Source organism: Artemia franciscana, chromosome 2, assembly GCF_032884065.1.
Source record: "Artemia franciscana chromosome 2, ASM3288406v1, whole genome shotgun sequence".
Classification (NCBI taxonomy): domain Eukaryota; kingdom Metazoa; phylum Arthropoda; class Branchiopoda; order Anostraca; family Artemiidae; genus Artemia; species Artemia franciscana.
In genome coordinates, this window is record NC_088864.1 from 4,138,118 (window position 1) to 4,159,397 (window position 21,280).

The following is a 21,280-nucleotide window of genomic DNA, read 5'->3' on the forward strand; positions in this document are numbered from 1 at the left end:
TGTAAACTTGGACATACGGGTGACTTATAACTAAATTAAACATACGAGAAAGCGTTCCAATGAAAATTTTCTGGGAGATATTTTCCATGGGGGGGGGATATTCCGGGGGATATTTTCCACGGGGGTGTTTTCCTTGAGGGTATTTTCAAGGGAGGTATTTTTCCGTTAGGAGGGTGTTTTCCATGGGGGGTATTTCCCGAGTGGGCTATTTTCCGGTAGGGTATTTTCAGGTGGAATTTTCTGGTGGGATATATACGTAATAATTTCAATTCATTTTTAGTTTAAATGTTGCTCATTACTTTCAGAAGGAAAAACTTTTTTTCAATTACCTTTTTTTAAATATTGCTGGAAAATCCAGCGCCCCCTTCATAGAAATTCTCTTCTACCATGAGAAATTCCTCCATGGAAATATCATCTCACGTAACCCCCTTCTCCCTCCACCAGAAAAAAATTTCCCCTGAAAACGTCTGTATAATTCCCAATAACCAATCCTATATGTAAAAAATGGGCAAAGTTCATAACTTGCAGCCCTTCCATGTTGGACTTCGGGGAAAAAGTCGTCCTTATAGACATAGATTTTCTGACTATGTTGAACAAAATGGCCATTTCAAAATTTGTGTCCGGTGACTTTGGGTAAAATGAGCGTGGGAGGGGGCCTAGTTGCCCTCCAGTTCTTATCACTTAAATAGAGCACTATAAATTTTAATTTTCGCTCAATTGAGCCTTGTCGCGACATTCTATGACCACTGGGTCACTAATATCAGCTCTGGGAAAAAGAAGAAGAAGGAAAATAAGTAAATAAACACGCATCCATGGTCTTTCTTCTGGCAAAAATACAAAATTCCACATTTTGCAGAGAGGAGCTTGAAACCTGCACAATAGGGTTCTCTGATACAATGAATCTGATTGAGTGATTTTTATTAAGATTCTATGACTTAGGGGGTGTTTTCCCCTTTTTTCGGAAATAAGGCAAATTTTCTCAATTCTTGATGGGTAAGATTAAACCTGATGATACTTATATATTTAAAATGAACATACAAATTTGATTCTTTTGATGTATCTATTGATATCAAAATTCCGAAAGTGATTCTTCGATTATCTTTCGGTATTAAAATCATGTTTATTAGAGTTTTGGTTGCTATTGAGCCGAGAGCAATGATTTTATAATTATTCGGTTCGACAATTGTTTTACATTTATACTGCATAAAAATAGTCCTTTCTTTTAAAGGAAGATTTGCTTAATTTTTCATTATTTGTCTTAAATGTAAGATTTTATTATAAGGAGGCGTATATTGCAACTGCTAGTGATAGCGATGAAGTAAGTCGATAAATCCAAATGAGTTCACTAGGGCACTGAACATGTCAAGAGTGAATTAAATGTATTAAATTGATTTGAGTATATTAAATTTATTTAATTAAATATATTAAATTGATTTGATTGAAAATAGCGACGGAAGACCACACTGCCTTTCCATAACAAACAAACACAAAGAAGAAACAATAGGGAAAATGTTTTTAAGACAGTGGAAATCAATTTTGAGAATATTTTAATTCTCATATTTTATGTAATTTTATTTATATACACATTTTTTCCTCTTTCTCGTATTGTGCTTAAGACAGCCCTTGGACATAGGGCCGAAATATTCACAGATTTGATTTCCACTATCTTGAAAAGATTTTCCCTATTGTTTCTTCTTTGCATTTGATTGATTTGAATATATTAAATTGATTGAATTAAATATATTAAATATATTAAATCGATATAATATATTGTAGTGAATTAAATATATGCTAGAACTCCATTTTTTTAAACTTTGCTCTTTCGCGCAAAATGAAAAAAAAAAAAAACGTCTAAGGCTTTCAAATTTGAAGCATTTTATTTTACCTATGCTTTTGAAAAATCAAATAATAAAAACAACAAACAAAGTTTATTCATATATCCAAAAAAAGATAGCTGTAAATAAAATCCACGGCCCGAGATGTTAAAAGTTTTCTTCGTTTAGTATATCAAAATAATTAGAAACATATATGAGTAACAATTTGACAATTATATTTAAAACGGCTCCACTGGTCCAATAGGTCTTGCGGGGAAGTTGATGCTGCTTCTCAAGCTTTGTTTAAGGTATTCATCCACTCCTAGAACACCAGCAAGGTCTAAATGTGGTCCTACACTATCTCTTGGATTTCTGAACGCAGACGTCTGAAAAGGAACTTCGTCGTAAAATAATGGTCTAAGTTCAATGCCATAATTGTAACCATCTTGAGCCCCGAGATTGTAACTAAAATCATAACGGCGTCTGCGGAAGACCGACGAGGTTGGGGTCTTTGCACTCTGGACAGAGGGGTCTGGAATTGGATCCTTCAAAAATGTCAAGGCATAAGGACTATCTTGTTCTGATGTTTGGTCTAAAAAAGACATAACGAATTGAATTGTTAAGCTAAATAATGAAACTTTTAAATTGTGAATCTTATTCTGTAGGCCTAATCAAGACTTAAACCGTTCTTTTAAGACTTCTTACCGTGTGTTGGCAAGTCTTTTGCAAGATCTTCCCATAAACTAATTTTGAAAACAAGGGACATCTTCTCTAGTAACTTCGGAAAAGGTATGACATTTATTATTATGAAATTGCATCATCATGTTCAACGTTTCTTAAAATCCCTAAGCAGAGGTTACAAAACCCTGTCTACACAATCTCTCGGATTTTTACCATTAAATTTATTTTTCTTCTTGTGTTTGTACTTGAGCAACTTTCTGCAACAACCTTTGATCTGCCTCAGGCTCAAACACCTGAGGCAGTTTCCGAGGGGAAAATTCTTTAGTTTTACCGCTTCACCACTGATTGGACAATCTCGACGCATGTAACATGCGTCCAAAAATGTTTATTCATTGCGTACTTGTCACATATTTTAATCCAGTGGATTCAGTTGGCTCTTTTGGGGCTTGGAGGTGCCATTGGCACATAATGAGTAGAAGTAGTGCCGTGGTGACCTTTAAATTTATTTGGACCTAAAATTGCACGACCTTCCACTATCTGATTGACCAGTTTTTTTTCTCAAAAGAGGAAATTATGATTTCTATGAATTTCTATGGAAACAATGAATTATGATAGGAGGTATCCTAAAAAGGATACTTCCGACTGCGTAATGTAAACAGAAAGGTTAAGTTCACAGATATACACCTTCTATGGATCCTCCAGAGAGAGATCCATGGACCCTTCCCCATTATAATTAATGCACACTTATACGCTACTGTAACTTTATGAAATTTTAAATGAATCATCTGAGCTAAAAAAAAAGCTTAAAGCTAATTATTTTTGTATGGATGACTTTGTCGGATTACTATAATTTACATTTTTATGGGTGGATTTTTAAAAGGACGCTAGAACTTTCAATTTGCGTTTAAATGAGCCTCCTTTCCAGCATCTTAACATCATTTGTTTTATACGATAATGTTCGTTTCGAAAAAAAACCATGACCTTACTTCTTGAAAAAAAAAAAACATTTTCGTTCATAGGAGATTGAAATGTTTTCAGCAGGGCTCTTTAATAGGCTGAAATCCAATTTTCATCAAGGTCAATTCTACTTTTGAATTTCATTTTGTCTTTTTTTGAAAATTCGGCTGATTCTCTCAGCGAGTTAATGCATAGCTCAGTTTTATATTCTAGACAGACTTCAAAGACTTGTTCTTATAGTTGTTCTTACCCTGTTGAGCCCACCCAACTGTTGTAGAAATCACAACAAAACCCACCTAAACAGAATTTTCTTAATATCTCACCCTTTTTAATTTGTGTTTTTTTTATTTATTTCTACATCTATTTATGTTTGATTTATTTTATTTTAATGTATGGTTGTGAACAAATGGAAAATGGAGAGACATATAAAGAAATTGCTTTGATTAAAACTTGTTAAAAAGTTGCAAAATATGATTCCTCAAGTTCTGGTCGATCAGATATAGAATGGTCTTGCCCCGGTCTTAATCAGAGTGGCTCAGATTATGGGAACGAGATGGCTCATATTCATGGAATGGCTCACCCAAACAAGAAAATAGAGCGACTGGCTCAGATCACTCATCCTGACAATGACTGATGCACTTAATTGAATAAGAAAGTACTTAAGTCTATTCTGGTTAAAGTCTATTCTAATGAGGGTAAAAGTCTTCTTCTTCTTATAAGTTATCCTTCTAGTTTAGTTATATTTTTTCTAGCTATTTATGCATCTTTTGTGTTCTCTGTTTGCTTTTTCTTTTCTTCGTAGTGTTATCTTTGCGGGTTAAAAATAAATGATGATCATGATGAATGTGAAACATAAGCGGTAGTCTGTACTGTGTTTGTAAATATTTCTAGTTGTCAATGCAGCTTTGTTTCGTCTGTTCTACTGATCTGTTAGTCTATTTTATTCTCCTGTTTTTTTTTTTGTTATATTAGCTTTGTTGTGCTTGCTATTATTGAGTTAAGTGTACTTTTGTTTTTTTTTGTTTATTGATTTTCTTTTTTTTGTACTCCACTGTTTATACTTTTGTATGTGTGTGGGTAGTAAATATTATTATTATTAGTATTTAGTACAATATCTTCGTATAGTATTAAATTTATATATTCTATTGGCATGTGTATTACGCACATTCTGAACTAAAAATATTCCTGTTTCCAGTCTAACTTCAAAACTTAAACGAAATCATACTGTAAATGCACTATTATGAGTGCATTGATCATCGAAGTATAGTGAAAAAGAGTATTTATTTCAACATGCATACTGTTTCTTTGTAAGCACAACTTTTGTTCATCATTACTGTTTATTTTAAGATTTACGTTCTTCTTTTGATTTACTTTTTGGGGTGACGTTGATAATTGACAATGCTACTTTATGTGAAAAGAAAACTAGTTCAATTTTTGTAATTGGATCAAGATATTTTCATGCTTTTGGTTAAGTTTGTAAAAAAAAGAAAAAACGACGATTGAACTTATTGTGGGAACGATTTCTGTTCAAAGATATTTTGGGCTTTTTTGGTACTTATGCTTTTAACCTAGTACCCTGGAAGAGTATTCAAAATAATTTCAAATCAAATCTAAGTTATGTATAAAACAGCTAGATAAAAATACCTTTGAAATAGATTGAAAGGAATTGATTTAACATAATTTTGTTTTCTTTTCATGTTTTTTTTTTAAGTTAATGAGTATTCAAAAATGAATAAACAAAAGATTGTAAAGTTGTTCCGGGTTATGAAACGTAAAATTCGCATATCTTATTTGTCAGTATCAAATTTGCCTCATTTTTAATTCTTGAAATAACTCAAATTTTACCTTATCACGTTTATTCAATAATATTTCTTGTAATTTTTTTTTGTTATCATGATTTTCGAGGTTTGTCCTTGTCAGCTGAATTTTTGATGTGTTGGTGATTAATTTTTAATATTTTGATTAATATTATGGGGTTGTACTCCTACATCTACTAAAGTAACATGGTATTAAAAGATCCTTCTATAAAACAGGATAAACCTGAATGATTTCAATCACTGTTATATTGAAATTATTAATGCTTGTATGATATACCTGCTGTCTAACATTCTTCCAATATGTTTCTGTCACGCTCAATCCTAACTAAGTATACCAAAGTAAGATAAAAATATAACACTTTAGGAACAAATTTGGACTATATATTTGTGCATTAGGGGGTGGGTAAGGTATAGCGGGACTGCATGCCTAATGTGCTAGGTACAATGTTTCTGCATATTATGTAGTAAGAATTGTTTTCTAACTTCACACTGTCTAAATATTTTAACCCCTCCCCCCTAAGGTTCAAATATATAACACTAATTAAATATATTCCTTCTATTTTTTCACTTCTTTTTGTCTTGTCTCACGCTAATCTGAAAGAAACTAACGAGAAAAAAACGGTTCTATAATGTGTCAATGAATGAACAACTTGAGTGATAGAGGGTTTATCATACAAGTATCAAATTACAAATCTTCAGTTTCTTTTGCAGAAATTCCTCTTAATATTGTTAATTAAATAAAAAAAAACAATTTTTTTAGCTGAAAGTAAGGAGCGACATTAAAACTTAAAACGAACAGAAATTACTCCGTATATGAAATGGGTTGTCCCCTCTGCAATCCCTCGCTCTTTACGCTAAAGCTTTTAATTGTTTTAAAAAGTAGAATTGTGGCAAAGAGTCAAACTTTAGCGTAAAGAGCAAGGGATTGCGGAGGGGACAACCCATTTCATATACGGAGTAATTTCTGTTCGTTTTAAGTTTTAATGTCGCTCCTTACTTTCAGCTAAAAAAATTGTTTTTTTTATTTAATTTCTGAACATTTTTGAATTAATGCATGTTTGGTTTTGGCTCTCCGCACATAAATTATTAAAATAAAATTTGTATATTATTTCTTTTTTTGGCTAAATTGCTTTCTCTTAGTTTTGATCAGACGATTTTGAGAAATAAGGGGCGGAGAAGGAGGCCTAGTTGCCCTCCAATTTTTCGGTTACTTAAAAAGGCAACTAGAACTTTTAATTTTTAACGAAAGTTTTTATTAGTAAAAAATATACGTAACTTAAGAATTAACTTACGTAACAAACTTTCATAACCTTATATTTTTATTATGTATACGAGGGGGTTTGTACCCTCGTTAATACCTCGCTCTTTACACTAAATCGTAAGTTGTATCCCAATTCTTTAAGAATGGCCCCTGAATCAGAAAGGCCGTAGAATAAATAGTTGAAATTACTAAAAATACTTTAGCATAAAGAGCAAGGTATTTATCTCCCCCTAAATACCTCGCTCTTTATGCTAATGTATTTTTAGAACCCCTCATATGCGCAATAATCTCTGTTCGTTTTAAGTTTCAATGCTACTTCTTCCTTTCATTTGAAAAAACGTTTTCATGTTTAGTTTTCATTGTTTTCTTATAGTAATGCTAGAGAATCCTGCGCCCTTTTCATTGAATTTTTCTTCCCCCATGACAGATTCCTCCAAGGAAAGATCCTCAAACATAGCCCCCTCTCCTCAGCCCCACCCCCAAACAAAATAAAATCCCGCTGAAAACGTCTGTACACTCCCCAATAACCATTACTATATGTAAACACTGGTCAAAGTTTGTAACTTGCAGCCCCTCCCCCAGGAACTGTGGGGGAGTAAGTCATCCCCAAAGACATAGTTATTAGGGTTTTTGACTATGTTGAACAAAATGGCTATCTCAAAATTTTGATCCGTTGACTTTGGGAAAAAAATGAGCGTGGGAGGGGGCCTAGATGCCCTCCAATTTTTTTGGTCACTTAAAAAGGGCACTAGAACTTTTCATTTCCGTTAGAATGAGCCCTCTTGCGACATCTAGGACCAATTGGTCGATACGATGACCCTTGGGGAAAAGAAAAAAAAACAAAAAAAAAAACAAATAAACACGCACCCGTGATTTGTCTTCTGGCAAAAAATACAAAATTCCACATTTTTGTAGATAAGAGCTTGAAACTTCTGCAGTAGGGTTCTCTGATACGCTGAATCTGATGGTGTCATTTTCGTTAAGATCCTACGACTTTTAGGGGGTGTTTCCCCCTATTTTCCTAAATAAGGCAAATTTTCTCAGGCTCGTAACTTTTGATGGGTAAGACTAAACTTGATAAAACTTATATATTTAAAATCAGCATTAAAATTCGATTCTTTTGATGTAGCTATTGATATCAAAATTCAATTTTTTAGAGTTTTGGTTACTATTGAGCCGGGTCGCTCCTTACTACAGTTCGTTACCACGAACTGTTTGATTCTGTTATTTTTGATAGAAAATAAGAAAATATATTAGAATCATTTTTTTCTACAGAATTTGTATAATAACATACTTTTTCTTCCAATGGAATTGTTGACAATATTCAAGCTGGAAAAAAGGTTGGTTCTGTTTCGACCATTATCCTCTGTTGGCCTATCAGTGATCCTTGTTTTTAGACTTTGAACGCGCTCTAAATTGAAGCAATAACTTGGAAGCAAAAGCAGCAAGACAGCCTAAATGTAAATATGCATATAATTATTAAAAGTTCACTTAAGATAAAATATGATTGGTAAAATCTCACAATAAAACTAGGCACGCAACACAAGGCAGAATTAAGCTGTGATAGAAACGAACGTACCCTTCAAAAATCTTCTGTCACGGGTAAACCTATAGAAACTTTTCTTTGGGAAATATATTTCATCTGATTTCCTGTAAGAAGAAATCCAGTTTTAATCAATTTTATATTTTTTTATATTTTCTTTCCTCATGGCTGTAATATAATGCTTGTAGATATGTTTTTTTTTTAAAGAATCATAGGTAACCTGAATAAAAAAGGAGAATAAAAAGGAATAAAAATTCGCCACTGAGTTTTAAACCAAGTCTTCTTACTGTCATTTTCTCATAAAGTGCTTTTAATTATTTTGACGTATTTTGTCGCTGTCTAATGAAAAAGCTAAAAATAAGCATTAGTTTATTTAGATTTATGTAGGTGGAAAAAGAAGATATAATTAAATATATATTTTGCTTCTATACAACAAGGAGTCCTCAGCATTGAAAAAATAATTCATCATGATAAAAAAAAGATTGAACCTAAAGGGAAAAAATAGAAGAAATTAAACAACTCATGTATATTATTTTACTTCATGAAAAGCCACAGAAGGAGAATATAAAATGCATTGAGCGTACCTGTTAAATATTCCTTTTCAACAAGGAAGTAATCCCTACCGTATCCCTTCAAAGGAAGGAAGACTAGGGATTTATTGGTGTTTTTCCATTCTAGACTGATTTGAAGAGCCTCTCACAAAAAAATCTGATACATGGCCCTTAAAATGTATGTCAGAGGTAGGTGGTGGTTTTGGCCTTTCATATGCCCGGGACAAAACCTTAGCTACCCCCCTGTTTCCCATAAAATTTTCAGTGCAAATTTTAAACAAAATTTATTAACAAAAATATTTTCAGTTAATGAATTAGTTAATAATTAATTTTAATTTTTTCTTAAATTTAGTATTGAAATTACTTAATTATTATTAACTACTGTAACTTATTTATTATTATTTAATTTTTTTAATTTTGTTTATGTTATTAATTAATGAATAGTTATTAATTATATTATTTATTAGCTGCGTTCTCTACTAAATTTCAAAAATCACAAAATGATTATAACTGTTAGATTATTTGTTTGAAATTTCGCGCCCCTAAAATTTCTGCGCCAAGAGCAGTGCCCCATATATCCCTCATCCAATCACCTCTCTCTGAGATTTCTCCTGTGTAATGATCGACTATTCTTCTCTTCAGGTAGCTTGTGTGCAACTATGCATAATTGTATTGAAATGAATGAAATCTCAAACATATTAGTTCCTCCAATTTAATTTTGAAATTTATGTCTGTATTTTATTGTATAAGCACACAATATATGTTTTATAAATAGAATAAACCTTTCATTGGTTTTATGTTTGCAGAGACTTGGACAGGTTTTCAGAAGTTTTAAACTGATTTAATTTTAAACCGATTGTTTTAAACTGATTGACTTTACAAGAATTTGTGCTCGACTATATGGCCCCTTACTGTTGTTAAATGAAAAAAAAGAAAACAAAATTTCAACTGAAAGTAAGGAGCGGCATGAAAACCAAAAATGAACATAAATGATTACGTATATGAGGGGGTCACTCCCTCATCAAAAACTCGCTCTTTATACTAAAGTTCGAATTTCGTCCTATTTCTTTAAGAATAACTCCTGAATCACAAAGGCCGTTTAATTAGAATAAATAGCTCTTTTAAAAGTACTAAACATGCTTTAGCATAAAGAGCGAGGTATTGACGAGGGGGCAAACCCCATCATATACGTAATAATTTCTGTTAGTTTTAGGTTTTAATGTTGCTCCTTACTTTCTATTGAAAAAACTTCTTTTCTTTGTTTAATTTCTGATCGTTTTGAAATAATGCTGGGAAATATGGCTCCCCCTTCATGGAACATTCCCTTCCTTGTGAGAAATTCTTTTATGGAAAGATCCTCCAACGTAACCTCCCACCAGAAAAGTTCCCCCTTAAAACGTCTGTATATTTACAAAATTTCATAGCTTGCAGCCCTTCCCCCGGGGACCGTGGGAGGTTAATTCATCCTCAAATACATAGTTATTAAATGTTTCGACTATGTTGAAGAAAACGGCTATCTCAAAATGTTGGTCGGGTGACTTCGGGGAATAAATGAGCTTTGATAGTTTCGACCTTTTTTGCTTTTATTTTTTTTTTTTTTTTTGTTTTTATTTTGCCTTTTTTCCTTTTTTGCTTTTATTTTTTTGTTTTTTTTTGTTTTTATTTTGCCTTTTTTCCTTTTTTGCTTTTATCGAGTCAAGATTTGGCTTGTTTTTTCACCGCACCATTCCACAGCTTATAGTCAGAAAGTTTTCTTAGTAACGTTGAGGATGCTTGCATGACTTTGGTTAAAACAGGTTTCAAAATGCCCATGAAAAATTGCCTGAGAACAATTGAACAAAATTATGATTTGAGACCCTTTCCCATGGGGGCTTCCAGGACATACTTTTTTTGAACATTCTATTTGAACATCGTGAACGTTCTAACTGATTAATTATCTAAATGACTTCATTCGATGGCTTAGGGGGCTTTAGGGTGCCAAGGGTAGAAATAGTCGGAGGGAAGGTTGCCCTCCTACTACCAATGGCCATTAAAAAGGCCGCTAGAAGTCTCAATATCCAATCAAATTAGTCTTCTATACAATCAAAACAATCTTCTATATATGAAGGGGCCTGGTAAAAACAAGAAGAAAACTATCATATCAGATACACGTCGTTCCTTATTGAGTCAATGCTATTGCGCTAATTCTGACATAGCATCTCCTCGTAGTCAGGAGTCAGTCTTGTTTTAGGTGTAACTCTGCACTTTTTTGGAAAACTTTTATTAAAAACGAAAAAGCAGAAAGGTACATACTTTCATTTTCTCTAATTAATCCAGATTATCGAAGCACGATCGAAGGCTATAATTATACACGAGGCAATAGGAGTACTGACATATTTTAAAAATTAGGATAATGAGCTTTAACAATCCAGACCTTGAATTTTTCCAAGATTTTGCTTCAAACAATATTTACGGTTAATGCTTTTAAGGTGAAGTTCAGCATCAATAAAAATTTCTGCTTGAATTAACGTCAAGAGCAGCCTCTGAAGAATAAATCTGTTTTGTTGGATTGTCTATGAACCAAATTACAAATTAATCTCCTGCCACAACACTAACCAAAACTTAAAAGGTAGAAGAGAAAATCTTGATTCGTACTCTATATAATGAAAAAACAAATAACCGATGCAACAGCATAAACACATAAAAAAAGATAAAAAATACAGAAGGAGAAAAAGAAGACTGTTTTCCTACATTAGTAATATAGTAATATAGTAATATATATATATATATATATATATATATATATATATATATATATATATATATATATATATATATATATATATATATATATATATACTAGCTGTTGGGGTGGCGCTTCGCGCCACCCCAACACCTAGTTGGTGGGGGCGCTTCGCGCCCCCCCCCAAGCCCCCCCGCGCGCGTAAGTCGTTACGCGCCATATTAGTTACGCGCCATTGTAGTTGTGTCCCTATGTCCCACCTGTGAATATAGATAGATATATTATATATATGTTTTTAACTACGTAAAACTTGCGAATATACAACATTCTTTGCTGTCCCATTGTCTGTGCATATAAATAGATTGTCAGGTTTACCGACTCTTGAACATGCAACATATAATGGTCCATGGGAAAACAATCCGTATTCAGATCTATACCTCATGATTCTAATGATTACCCTTGAGCTTTGTTGATGGTGATTGCTAATCGAACATTCCCTGTCCCGGTGTCCCGGTCGTCATTTATATCCCCCTGTGCCCCCCGGCGTCCCCGTTGTAGTTGTGTCCCTGTGTCCCGGTCGTCATTTATATTTTTTACTTATGTCCTGGTCATTATGGCTTATGTATGGTCATTTATATTCCCTGTGTCCCGGTCGTCATTTGTATCCCGGTGTCCCGGTCTGTATATACATTCGTTTTTTAGTTTTGTTTTTCTCCTTTATTTTTTTCCTTTTTTCTTTTTTTTCTTTTTTAGTTTATTTAGATTTTTAGATTTTTTAGTTTTTTTATTAGTTTTTAGTTTTTTTTCTTTTTAGTTTTTTTGTAGTTTTTACCTTCTTTTTAGTTTTTTTAGTTTTTTTTTTTTACTTATGTCCTGGTCGTCATTTATACTCCCTGTGTCCCGGTGCTTTGTTGATTGCTAATCGAACATTCCTTTTGTCCCGGTCGCTTTCTCTTTGAGTGTCGTCATACCTGGTTGGTGGGGGCGCTTCGCGCCCCCCAAGCCCCCCCGCGCGCGTAAGTCGTTACGCGCCATATTATTTACGCGCCATTGTAGTTTTGTCCCTATGTCCCACCTGTGAATATAGATAGATATATTATATATATGTTTTTAACTACGTAAAACTTGCGAATATACAACATTCTTTGCTGTCCCATTGTCTGTGCATATAAATAGATTGTCAGGTTTACTGACTCTTGAACATACAACATATAATGGTCCATGGGAAAACAATCCGTATTCAGATCTATACCTCATGATTCTAATGATTGCCCTTGAGCTTTGTTGATGGTGATTGCTAATCGACCATTCCCTGTCCCGGTGTCCCGGTCGTCATTTACATCCCCCTGTGCCCCGGCGTCCCCGTTGTAGTTGTGTCCCTGTGTCCCGGTCGTCATTTATATTTTTTACTTATGTCCTGATCATTATGGCTTATGTATGGTCATTTATATTCCCTGTGTCCCGGTCGTCATTTGTATCCCGGTGTCCCGGTCTGTATATACATTCGTTTTTTAGTTTTGTTTTTATCCTTTACTTTTTTCCTTTTTTATTTTTTTTCTTTTTTAGTTTATTTAGATTTTTAGATTTTTTAGTTTTTTATTAGTTTTTAGGTTTTTTTTTTCTTTTTAGTTTTTTTGTAGTTTTTACCTTCTTTTTAGTTTTTTTAGTTTTTTTTTTACTTATGTCCTGGTCGTCATTTATACTCCGTGTCCCGGTGCTTTGTTGATTGCTAATCGAACATTCCTTTTGTCCCGGTCGCTTTCTCTTTGAGTGTCGTCATTTATTTTTTTCTTTTTTAGTTCTTACCTTTTTTAGTTTTTTTTAGTTTTTTAGATGAAATTTTTTTTTAGTTTTTTTCTTTTTTTCTTTTTAGTTTTTTATTGGTTTTTACCTTTTTTTTTAGCTTTTTTAGTTTTTTTTCGTTTTTTCTTTTTACTTTTTTTTTAGTTTTTATCTTTTTTATTTTTTTTTATTTTTATTCTTAATTTTATTAGTTTTCTTTTTCTCTTCTATTTTTCAGTTTTTTCCTTTTTTTTAGTTTTTTTTAGTTTTTAGATTTTTTTAGTTTTTTACCTTTTTTTAGTTTTTTTTAGTTTTTTAGTTTTTTAGCCTTTTTATTTTTTTTATTAGTTTTTAGTTTTTTTGTAGTTTTTGCCTTTTCTTAGTTTTTTCAGTTTTTTTTTTAGTTTTTAGTTTTTTTTAGTTTTTTACCTTTTTTTTAGTTTTTTTTAGTTTTTTTTTAGTTTTTTAGCCTTTTTATTTTTTTTATTAGTTTTTAGTTTTTTTGTAGTTTTTGCCTTTTTTTAGTTTTTTCCATGACGTCACCTGATCCATCCACAGATCCACACACAGACAACTTATTTTTATATATATAGATATATATATATATATATATATATATATATATATATATACTAGCTGTTGGGGTGGCGCTTCGCGCCACCCCAACACCTAGTTGGTGGGGGCGCTTCGCGCCCCCCCCAAGCCCCCCCGCGCGCGTAAGTCGTTACGCGCCATAATAGTTACGCGCCATTGTAGTTGTGTCCCTATGTTATATAAACTTGCGAATATACAACATTCTTTGCTGTCCCATTGTCTTTGCATATAAATAGATTGTCAGGTTATCCCCCTGTTTCCCCCGGTGTCCCCGTTGTAGTTGTGTCCCTGTGTCCCGGTCGTCATTTATATTCCCTGTGTCCCGGGTCCCGGTCATCATTTGTATCCCGGTGTCCCGGTCTGTATATACATTCGTTTTTTAGTTTTGTTTTTCTCCTTTATTTTTTTCCTTTTTTTTCTTTTTTAGCTTATTTAGATTTTTAGATTTTTTAGTTTTTTTTATTAGTTTTTAGTTTTTATTTCTTTTTAGTTTTTTTGTCCCGGTCGTCATTTATATCCCCCTGTTTCCCCCGGTGTCCCCGTTGTAGTTGTGTCCCTGTGTCCCGGTCGTTATTTATTTTTTAGTTTTTTACCTTTTTTTAGTTTTTTTTAGTTTTTTAGCTTTTTTATTTTTTTTATTAGTTTTTAGTTTTTTTGTAGTTTTTGCCTTTTTTTTAGTTTTTTTAGTTTTTTAGCTTTTTTATTAGTTTTTAGTTTTTTTTGTAGTTTTTGCCTTTTTTTAGTTTTTTTAGTTTTTTAGCTTTTTTATTTTTTTTATTAGTTTTTAGTTTTTTTTGTAGTTTTTGCCTTTTTTTAGTTTTTTCAGTTTTGACGTCACCTGATCCAGTTTTTTCAGGTGACGTCACCTGATCCACGATCCACAGATCCACAGACAACTTATTTCTATATATATAGATAGTTTTTTTTTTTTTACTTATGTCCTGGTCGTCATTTATACTCCCTGTGTCCCGGTGCTTTGTTGATTGCTAATCGAACATTCCTTTTGTCCTGGTCGCTTTCTCTTTGAGTGTCGTCATTTATTAGTTTTTTCCTTTTTTTTTTTAGTTTTTTATTGGTTTTTACCTTTATTTTAGCTTATTTTTCAGTTTTTTCCTTTTTTTAGTTTTTTTTTATTTTTTATTTTTTTTATTTTTTTACCTTTTTTTAGTTTTTTTAGTTTTTTTAGTTTTTTAGCTTTTTTACTTTTTTTATTAGTTTTTAGTTTTTTTTGTAGTTTTTGCCTTTTTTTAGTTTTTTCAGTTTTTTTTTTAGTTTTTTATTGGTTTTTACCTTTATAGTTTTTTTTAGTTTTTTAGCTTTTTTATTTTTTTTATTAGTTTTTAGTTTTTTTTTGTAGTTTTTGCCTTTTTTTAGTTTTTTCAGTTTTGACGTCACCTAATCCAGTTTTTTCAGGTGACGTCACCTGACACATCCATCCACACATCCATCCACACATCCACAGACAGACAACTTATTTTTATATATATAGATATATATATATATATATATATATATTATATATTATGTGACCCTTATGCTTTGCTGGTCTGGAAAGGTGGACTTCCCTTTATATAAGAAATTATATATAAGAAAATATATTTTTGTTATTTTTCTATCCTGGGCTTCAATATTTTAGGAGAATTGAAATCTTATTATCATTATAAACACAAGGTTGAAACAAGGGGAAAGTGCCATCCCCTGCCCCTAAATGATGAGTTTATATGTGACGTAAAAAACAGTGACCTGTTTATGCAAACCTTGCCGGGGCTGGTAAAGTAAAACCCTAATTGCGATAACTTTGCTTAGTTACACATTTCAATTCTTCCACGATGTTCCAGTGCCCGACAATTAAAAAAAGACGACAAAACCATAATGATAGACACAGCAGGGTTTCAAGCTCTTTACTGAAATTCCCAAAATGTGCTTTTGTAATTTACGTTTACTAGTACGATAAACACAAATAGTATTTATCAGTATTCCGGAACAAGCCTTTAATTTGGGCGAAAATGTTTTCACTGGGAAGTTTTTTCCAAGATTGGTGATTCTAATTTTCACTTACTATGGAGATTAGGGGGGGAATCACTCAAGAGAGGGATTTTAAGCATCCAACTAAGGATTTTTAGCCGTTGTCATTGCAATGTCATACTTTTTGAGCTCCCAAGCCTATTCACTCCAGAAATGAAAGAAAGCATATTTTGATGTCCTTTGCCACCTTAGGACGGAGTTTCCCCAAAAAATGTATGCTTAACATATGGATGCTGGCACTAGCTAAGATTTTTTGACAACGGAGATAATAATAGTACCCTTTTTATACTTTTAAGCTTTTTAACTTTAGGAATACCGACAAAGTGTGCCATATGATGCTTTGTGTTATCAGGAAAAGTTTTCTAAAAACACCTACATATTATGAAAAGTTTTGAAGTGAGCCAAAAAACACCTTTCTACGATGATGCAGTGGCTTGCTAGCACTGCTAGCTTTGAAATGAGCCGTTGAACACCTTTCTACGACGATGCAGTTGCTTGCTAGTACTGCTAGCTTTGAAACGAGCCATTGAACACTTTTCTATGACGATGCAGTGGCTTGCTAGTTCTGCCAGCTTTGAAACGAGCCATTAAACACCTTTATACGATGATGCAGTGGCTTGCTAGTCCTGCTAGCTTTGAAATGAGCCGTTGAACACCTTTTTACGACGATGAAGTGGCTTGCTAGTCCTGCTAGTTTTGAAACGAGCCATTGAACACCTTTCTACGACGATGCAGTTGCTTGCTAGTACTACTAGCTTTGAAACGAGCCACTGAACACCTTTCTATGACGATGCAGTGGCTTGCTAGTCCTGCTAGCTTTGAAACGAGCCATTAAACACCTTTCTACGATCATGTAGTGGCTTGCTAGTCCTGCTAGTCAGCAGACTATTTGTGAATAAAAACACAAAAATCCTTGTGGCATTTACGTCTGCTGCGTTATTTGCCTTACTTTCCTTGTTTTCCAAGAAGGGAGACTCAAAACCTTAAGCCAAGGATTTTCAACCATGAGGACTGCAATAATATCGTTTTTGTGCTTCAAAGTCTTTCAACTCCATAAATGGCACCAGAAAGTACCTATGTGATTCCATGTGGCACTTTACAATGACGTTATCAAGACAAATTTACAAAATTCAGATTTTTGAAATGAATCATTAAAAAACCTCTCTACGACAATGCTATAGCCTGCTAGTCCTGCTAGTCAGCAGACGATGTATGAACAAAATACGGAGCTCAGTTTCATTCATGTCCGCTTCTTTTTTTGCCTCATTTTCATTGTTTTTCAAAATAGGGAGCTCATAGCCTCCATTGAAGGATTTTCGACCATGAACATTACACAGGCATCCTTTTTATGCTCCTAAGCCTTTTAACTCCAGGAACGGCAACAAAAAGTGCCTTTTTTGGTGTTGCGTGGCACTTTACCATTGTATTATTCTGACAGATTTTATGTAAGCACGTATATATGATTTGGAGCTTTGAAATGCACCACTAAACATCTTCTAAATAATTACGTTAGCCTGCTACCCTTGGTAAAAAAGAAATACAAATAATAGGATATCAGTACTACCCGTACGAAAAAGTAATTTTCCTTGTTGGTTAAGATGGAGGACGGTAATTTCCCTTTGGAAAATCATTGACTTTTGACCATGGTAATTCTAATGGGGAACTTTTTGTTTCGATCTGCAGCCATTTTTGGGTAGTTTTTGGAATTCCCTTAAATTTGTTTTCGCATTAAACTTCTAATGTCAAAATTAACCTAAATAATGGTCATTGTTCCTGGGTCAGCCTCATATGTCAGTTTTTTCATTAGAAAGTGTTTTTTTTTCAAAATTTTTCAAAAATTTTCGATATTGTGAGTTGGGGCTCACTCTTTACTATGTTGCAGCAATCGCTGTAACCATGATGTCTGACATTTTGCAATGGAACTTTTACTACAAGACATTTATTCTACTTCTAACTTCACACGAAAAATAATTAATGTGTTTAGATAATATTTGTGATAAGTATTAATGAGCAATTTTAATTGCTGTTACGTTCACCTTACAGCCGTAATTACCAACATGGGATGTAGACCCCACCAGTGTGGCATGGTTATAATGAGGGAAAGGTTGATATCAGTATGACAAGTTTTGCGAATGAAGGATGACAGGTCGCCAAAGATCGCCCTTTGACCTATCTATCTAGGGCCAACCACGAAGCATTCGCCCCAAATTGAACAGGAAGAGGTCGTAGGGAAGGATTTAAAGAAAATTGGAATTTATTAGGAGGGGGTAAAGGTGGAAGCTTCGAATCGATTTGGATGGACGAGAAGTATGCTGAACTGTGTTGGCCCCAGGTGGCTTATTGCAACAGTGAGTCGTTAGTAGTTAAATTAGTAGTAGTAAAAATAAACATTTCAGGCTTACATTTTTTGAAAGAAGAATAGGCTAATAAAATAAGTCAATTTTGATGAGTAAATAAAACATTTCTATTCAAGAAAAGGCTGTAATTTTCCATTCTAATTAATTTTAGTTACGCACTTGTTAAATGTTAGCCAGACCCAGATTTACCAAGAGGCCCACAAGGCCCGGACTTTAGGGTGCACAATACCAGGGACGTAATAAATTATCACTGAGTGATTTTTTTATTAAAAAAACTGGACTGATGCAATTTATCGTTTAAGTGCCAGGTGCAATCCGCCGCCACACTGCCTATTCACGGAAAAGTTATTTTAAAACAACACAGGAATTCCGTGGCCACTTATACACTGTGATAGAACTCCCAAGAATGGCAGCTGAGGGCTATGTATCACCTCTCTCTTTCCTTGCTTTTGGATCATCAGTTGCGTTCTGCTCAGGGCTTCCACTGTCCCCAAATTTTCGGAGATTTCCTCGGATTTCCTCCGTTTTTGCAAAAACAGAGCGGCAAAAACGCGGGCCTAGAAGCGCCAAAGCTTTAAAGCCGGCCCTGAAGTCAGTTAAAAGAACAGAGGATTGAGGATGGAGCCATACTCCTTACACATTGGATTTTTTTCCATTTGGCTTTTAATGTTGCTGGTTACTTTTATTTGAAAAACTTATTTAGTATATGGTTTCATCACTATTGATATTTCAAGTCATTAAACTTTGCTCGTTGTTCTTATTTCATAGTAAAGATAAGGAAATAAATAAACATTTTTTCTCAGGTGAGAAGTTTGACCTTCCATTTCACGGAAATCAGTAGTTTAAAGCTTTAATAGTCATTCACGCACGGTTCAAGCCAACAGTATGAACTGTGTACTGAGGCATGAAAATAAATACCACTTGATTCTGGAATAAACTGATCATTAGTGTATTGGAATAACGACGCTTTTTGACTCCTAAGGTCCTTGTACCAATTTTAGAGTGTTTTGCAATAACTGTATTTGCACTCTCGGTCCCCTATTACTAAGCAGAGATCAAACCTAATGCGCCTCCGCAGTCCACTGGTCATCAGGCAAATTTATAAATTTACATGGAGCTTTTCTATTTGGAGCTATCTAATAGTGACAAATTTAGTACTTATAACTTATTTTAATCATCAATTTTGAATCCGAATCCACACGCCACCCTTGAAAACCCCACTTGGAACAAATTAAAACGAATAGCAAAGCAAGCTTCATAAACACTTTGTTCATAGATTCCGCGAATAACATGTAAATTCAATAATGAATGAAAAGGCGGGGTTACTCGGCTTCTCTTTTTGATATACACACAAGTCCCTTTATCCCACCCAAATACTCCATGAAAACTTTATGCCCTTGGGAAACCCTCAAATTTTCGATCTAGTGAACGGTCACTAAGACTTCCAAGCCGATAGGACAGCCAAGACCAGACAAGCCCTCCTTTTCTTCCAAAACCTAACTATGAACGATGGGTATGTACAAAATAATTTTCCGAAACTTCTAATCCTTCAAGGATACAGGGGCACGAAAAAACATGCCGGTGGGGGTGGGTCACCTCCTAATCGCTTTCAATCCTTCAAAGTACGCCACAAATTTCATTTTTCAATTGAAGGACCTCCTTCTGAAGGTTTGCAGCCAAACCTTCCATTAAAGTTATTAGAAAAGGAACATGGGAACCGTATGCCTCTTAATTGAGGCAACTTCAGTGGAACCTCCTCTAAAAACCTTTGTGCAAGTATTGGGTAAATTATATAATTTGGTGCAATTATTCCTAGGATTCTGTGAGTCAGGTCAATCCCAGAGGCAAAATTGTTCGACCTCACCACTATTTTGAACAAATAGCAATCTTAATAGAATAGAATACAATAGGTTTTATTTGCACAATCTCTCGTAGTCATAAAACTAAATGGCGCTTGTGCTTACAAAAAAAAGGATTAAATCAAACGACAAAAAAATCAGAAGACAAATAGGATAAAATAAACAATTGTTATACTTTGATACAAAGAAAGGGATGAATGAGTTGGAAAAACGATTTGTGCGTGAAGGAGGTGCTGCTAATCTGTCAATTTTCTTTGGCCTAGTACTTCGATGTTTCACTAAAACTGGTGGTAGTATCGATCTGTATTTATCACTTCTGAGAAGATATTGGCCAAATTCAAGGATCAAACTGAGACGACGCTCTTGAAGAGAGGTAATTTGTAAAGTGGATAATGCTACGATTTGTGCGTGAAGGAGGTGCTGCTAATCTGTCAATTTTCTTTGGCCTAGTACTTCGATGTTTCACTAAAACTGGTGGTAGTATCGATCTGTATTTATCACTTCTGAGAAGATATTGGCCAAATTCAAGGATCAAACTGAGACGACGCTCTTGAAGAGAGGTAATTTGTAAAGTGGATAATGCTAACTTATATTCGGTAGGTAAATAGTGTTATTGACTTGTGGACCCCATAGAGGACATGCATGCTCTAAAATTAGTCGAATGTAAGTGAGATAGGCTATCCTTAGTTGTGTCACTGAGAAACCAAATCGACGCATTAATATAAGTGTCCGCATCGCACTATTTGCCTTTTTGATAATTGTATCGACATGAACGCTGAAAGATGCTAAACTTGATGCTAAACTTGACACCAAGCACTACTGCCGAAGATAAGGAGGAGGAGGTCTCTCTTCAGGGGATTAAAGCGAAGGATTTTAGTCTTTCCCTCGTTGATTTGGAGGCTGTTTGCAGCACATTCATCTTTGAAGTTTTTGATTATTTCATTACAGAATTGGGGGACAGCCTCAGACTTCTCAACAATGTACTTCAGTAGGACTGACAAGTCGTCTACATACTTAAATCTTTCTTCGTAGCCGGAAAGGATGAAATTTATCACTGCCAAAAACAGTAGACTAGCGAGCTTAGTACCTTCTGGGGCTCCACATGTAAGCTTGACCCATTCGGAGTCGGTATCTCCTGGGAAAAGACCGTAAACGCACTTAAAATTTTGTATGGTTCCAAATGGGGTTATAGGGATGCCAAGGACATAAAAGGTGGGGGGGGGCTGGTTACCCTCAAATCGGTTAGAAACCTCCACAAAAAGACACAGAAACTTTAATTCCCGACTGAATGAGTCACCCTCTAAGTTTCTAGAACAA

At 34.0% G+C, this 21,280-nt stretch overlaps 1 protein-coding gene across 1 annotated transcript; it reads right to left on the bottom strand.

Annotated features, from left to right (window-relative positions):
- Positions 1-1,909: 1,909 nt before the first annotated feature.
- On the bottom strand, positions 1,910-11,046 carry LOC136036191 (uncharacterized). The gene is made up of 3 exons (XM_065718270.1): positions 10,917-11,046; positions 7,825-7,984; positions 1,910-2,406 (listed from the first exon to the last, which is right to left on the bottom strand). The coding sequence occupies exons 1-3, from the start codon at positions 10,920-10,922 to the stop codon at positions 2,054-2,056; spliced, it is 519 nt and encodes a 172-aa protein (XP_065574342.1). The 5' UTR covers positions 10,923-11,046; the 3' UTR covers positions 1,910-2,053.
- Positions 11,047-21,280: the final 10,234 nt, after the last annotated feature.

Bases quoted from the DNA above. Each gene is read 5' to 3' on its own strand.
- LOC136036191 (XM_065718270.1), bottom strand. The intron at 2,407-7,824 runs GTATGTTATTAT...TGTCTTTTTTAG, and splicing joins CAATTCCATTGGAAGAAAAA to ACCAAACATCAGAACAAGAT.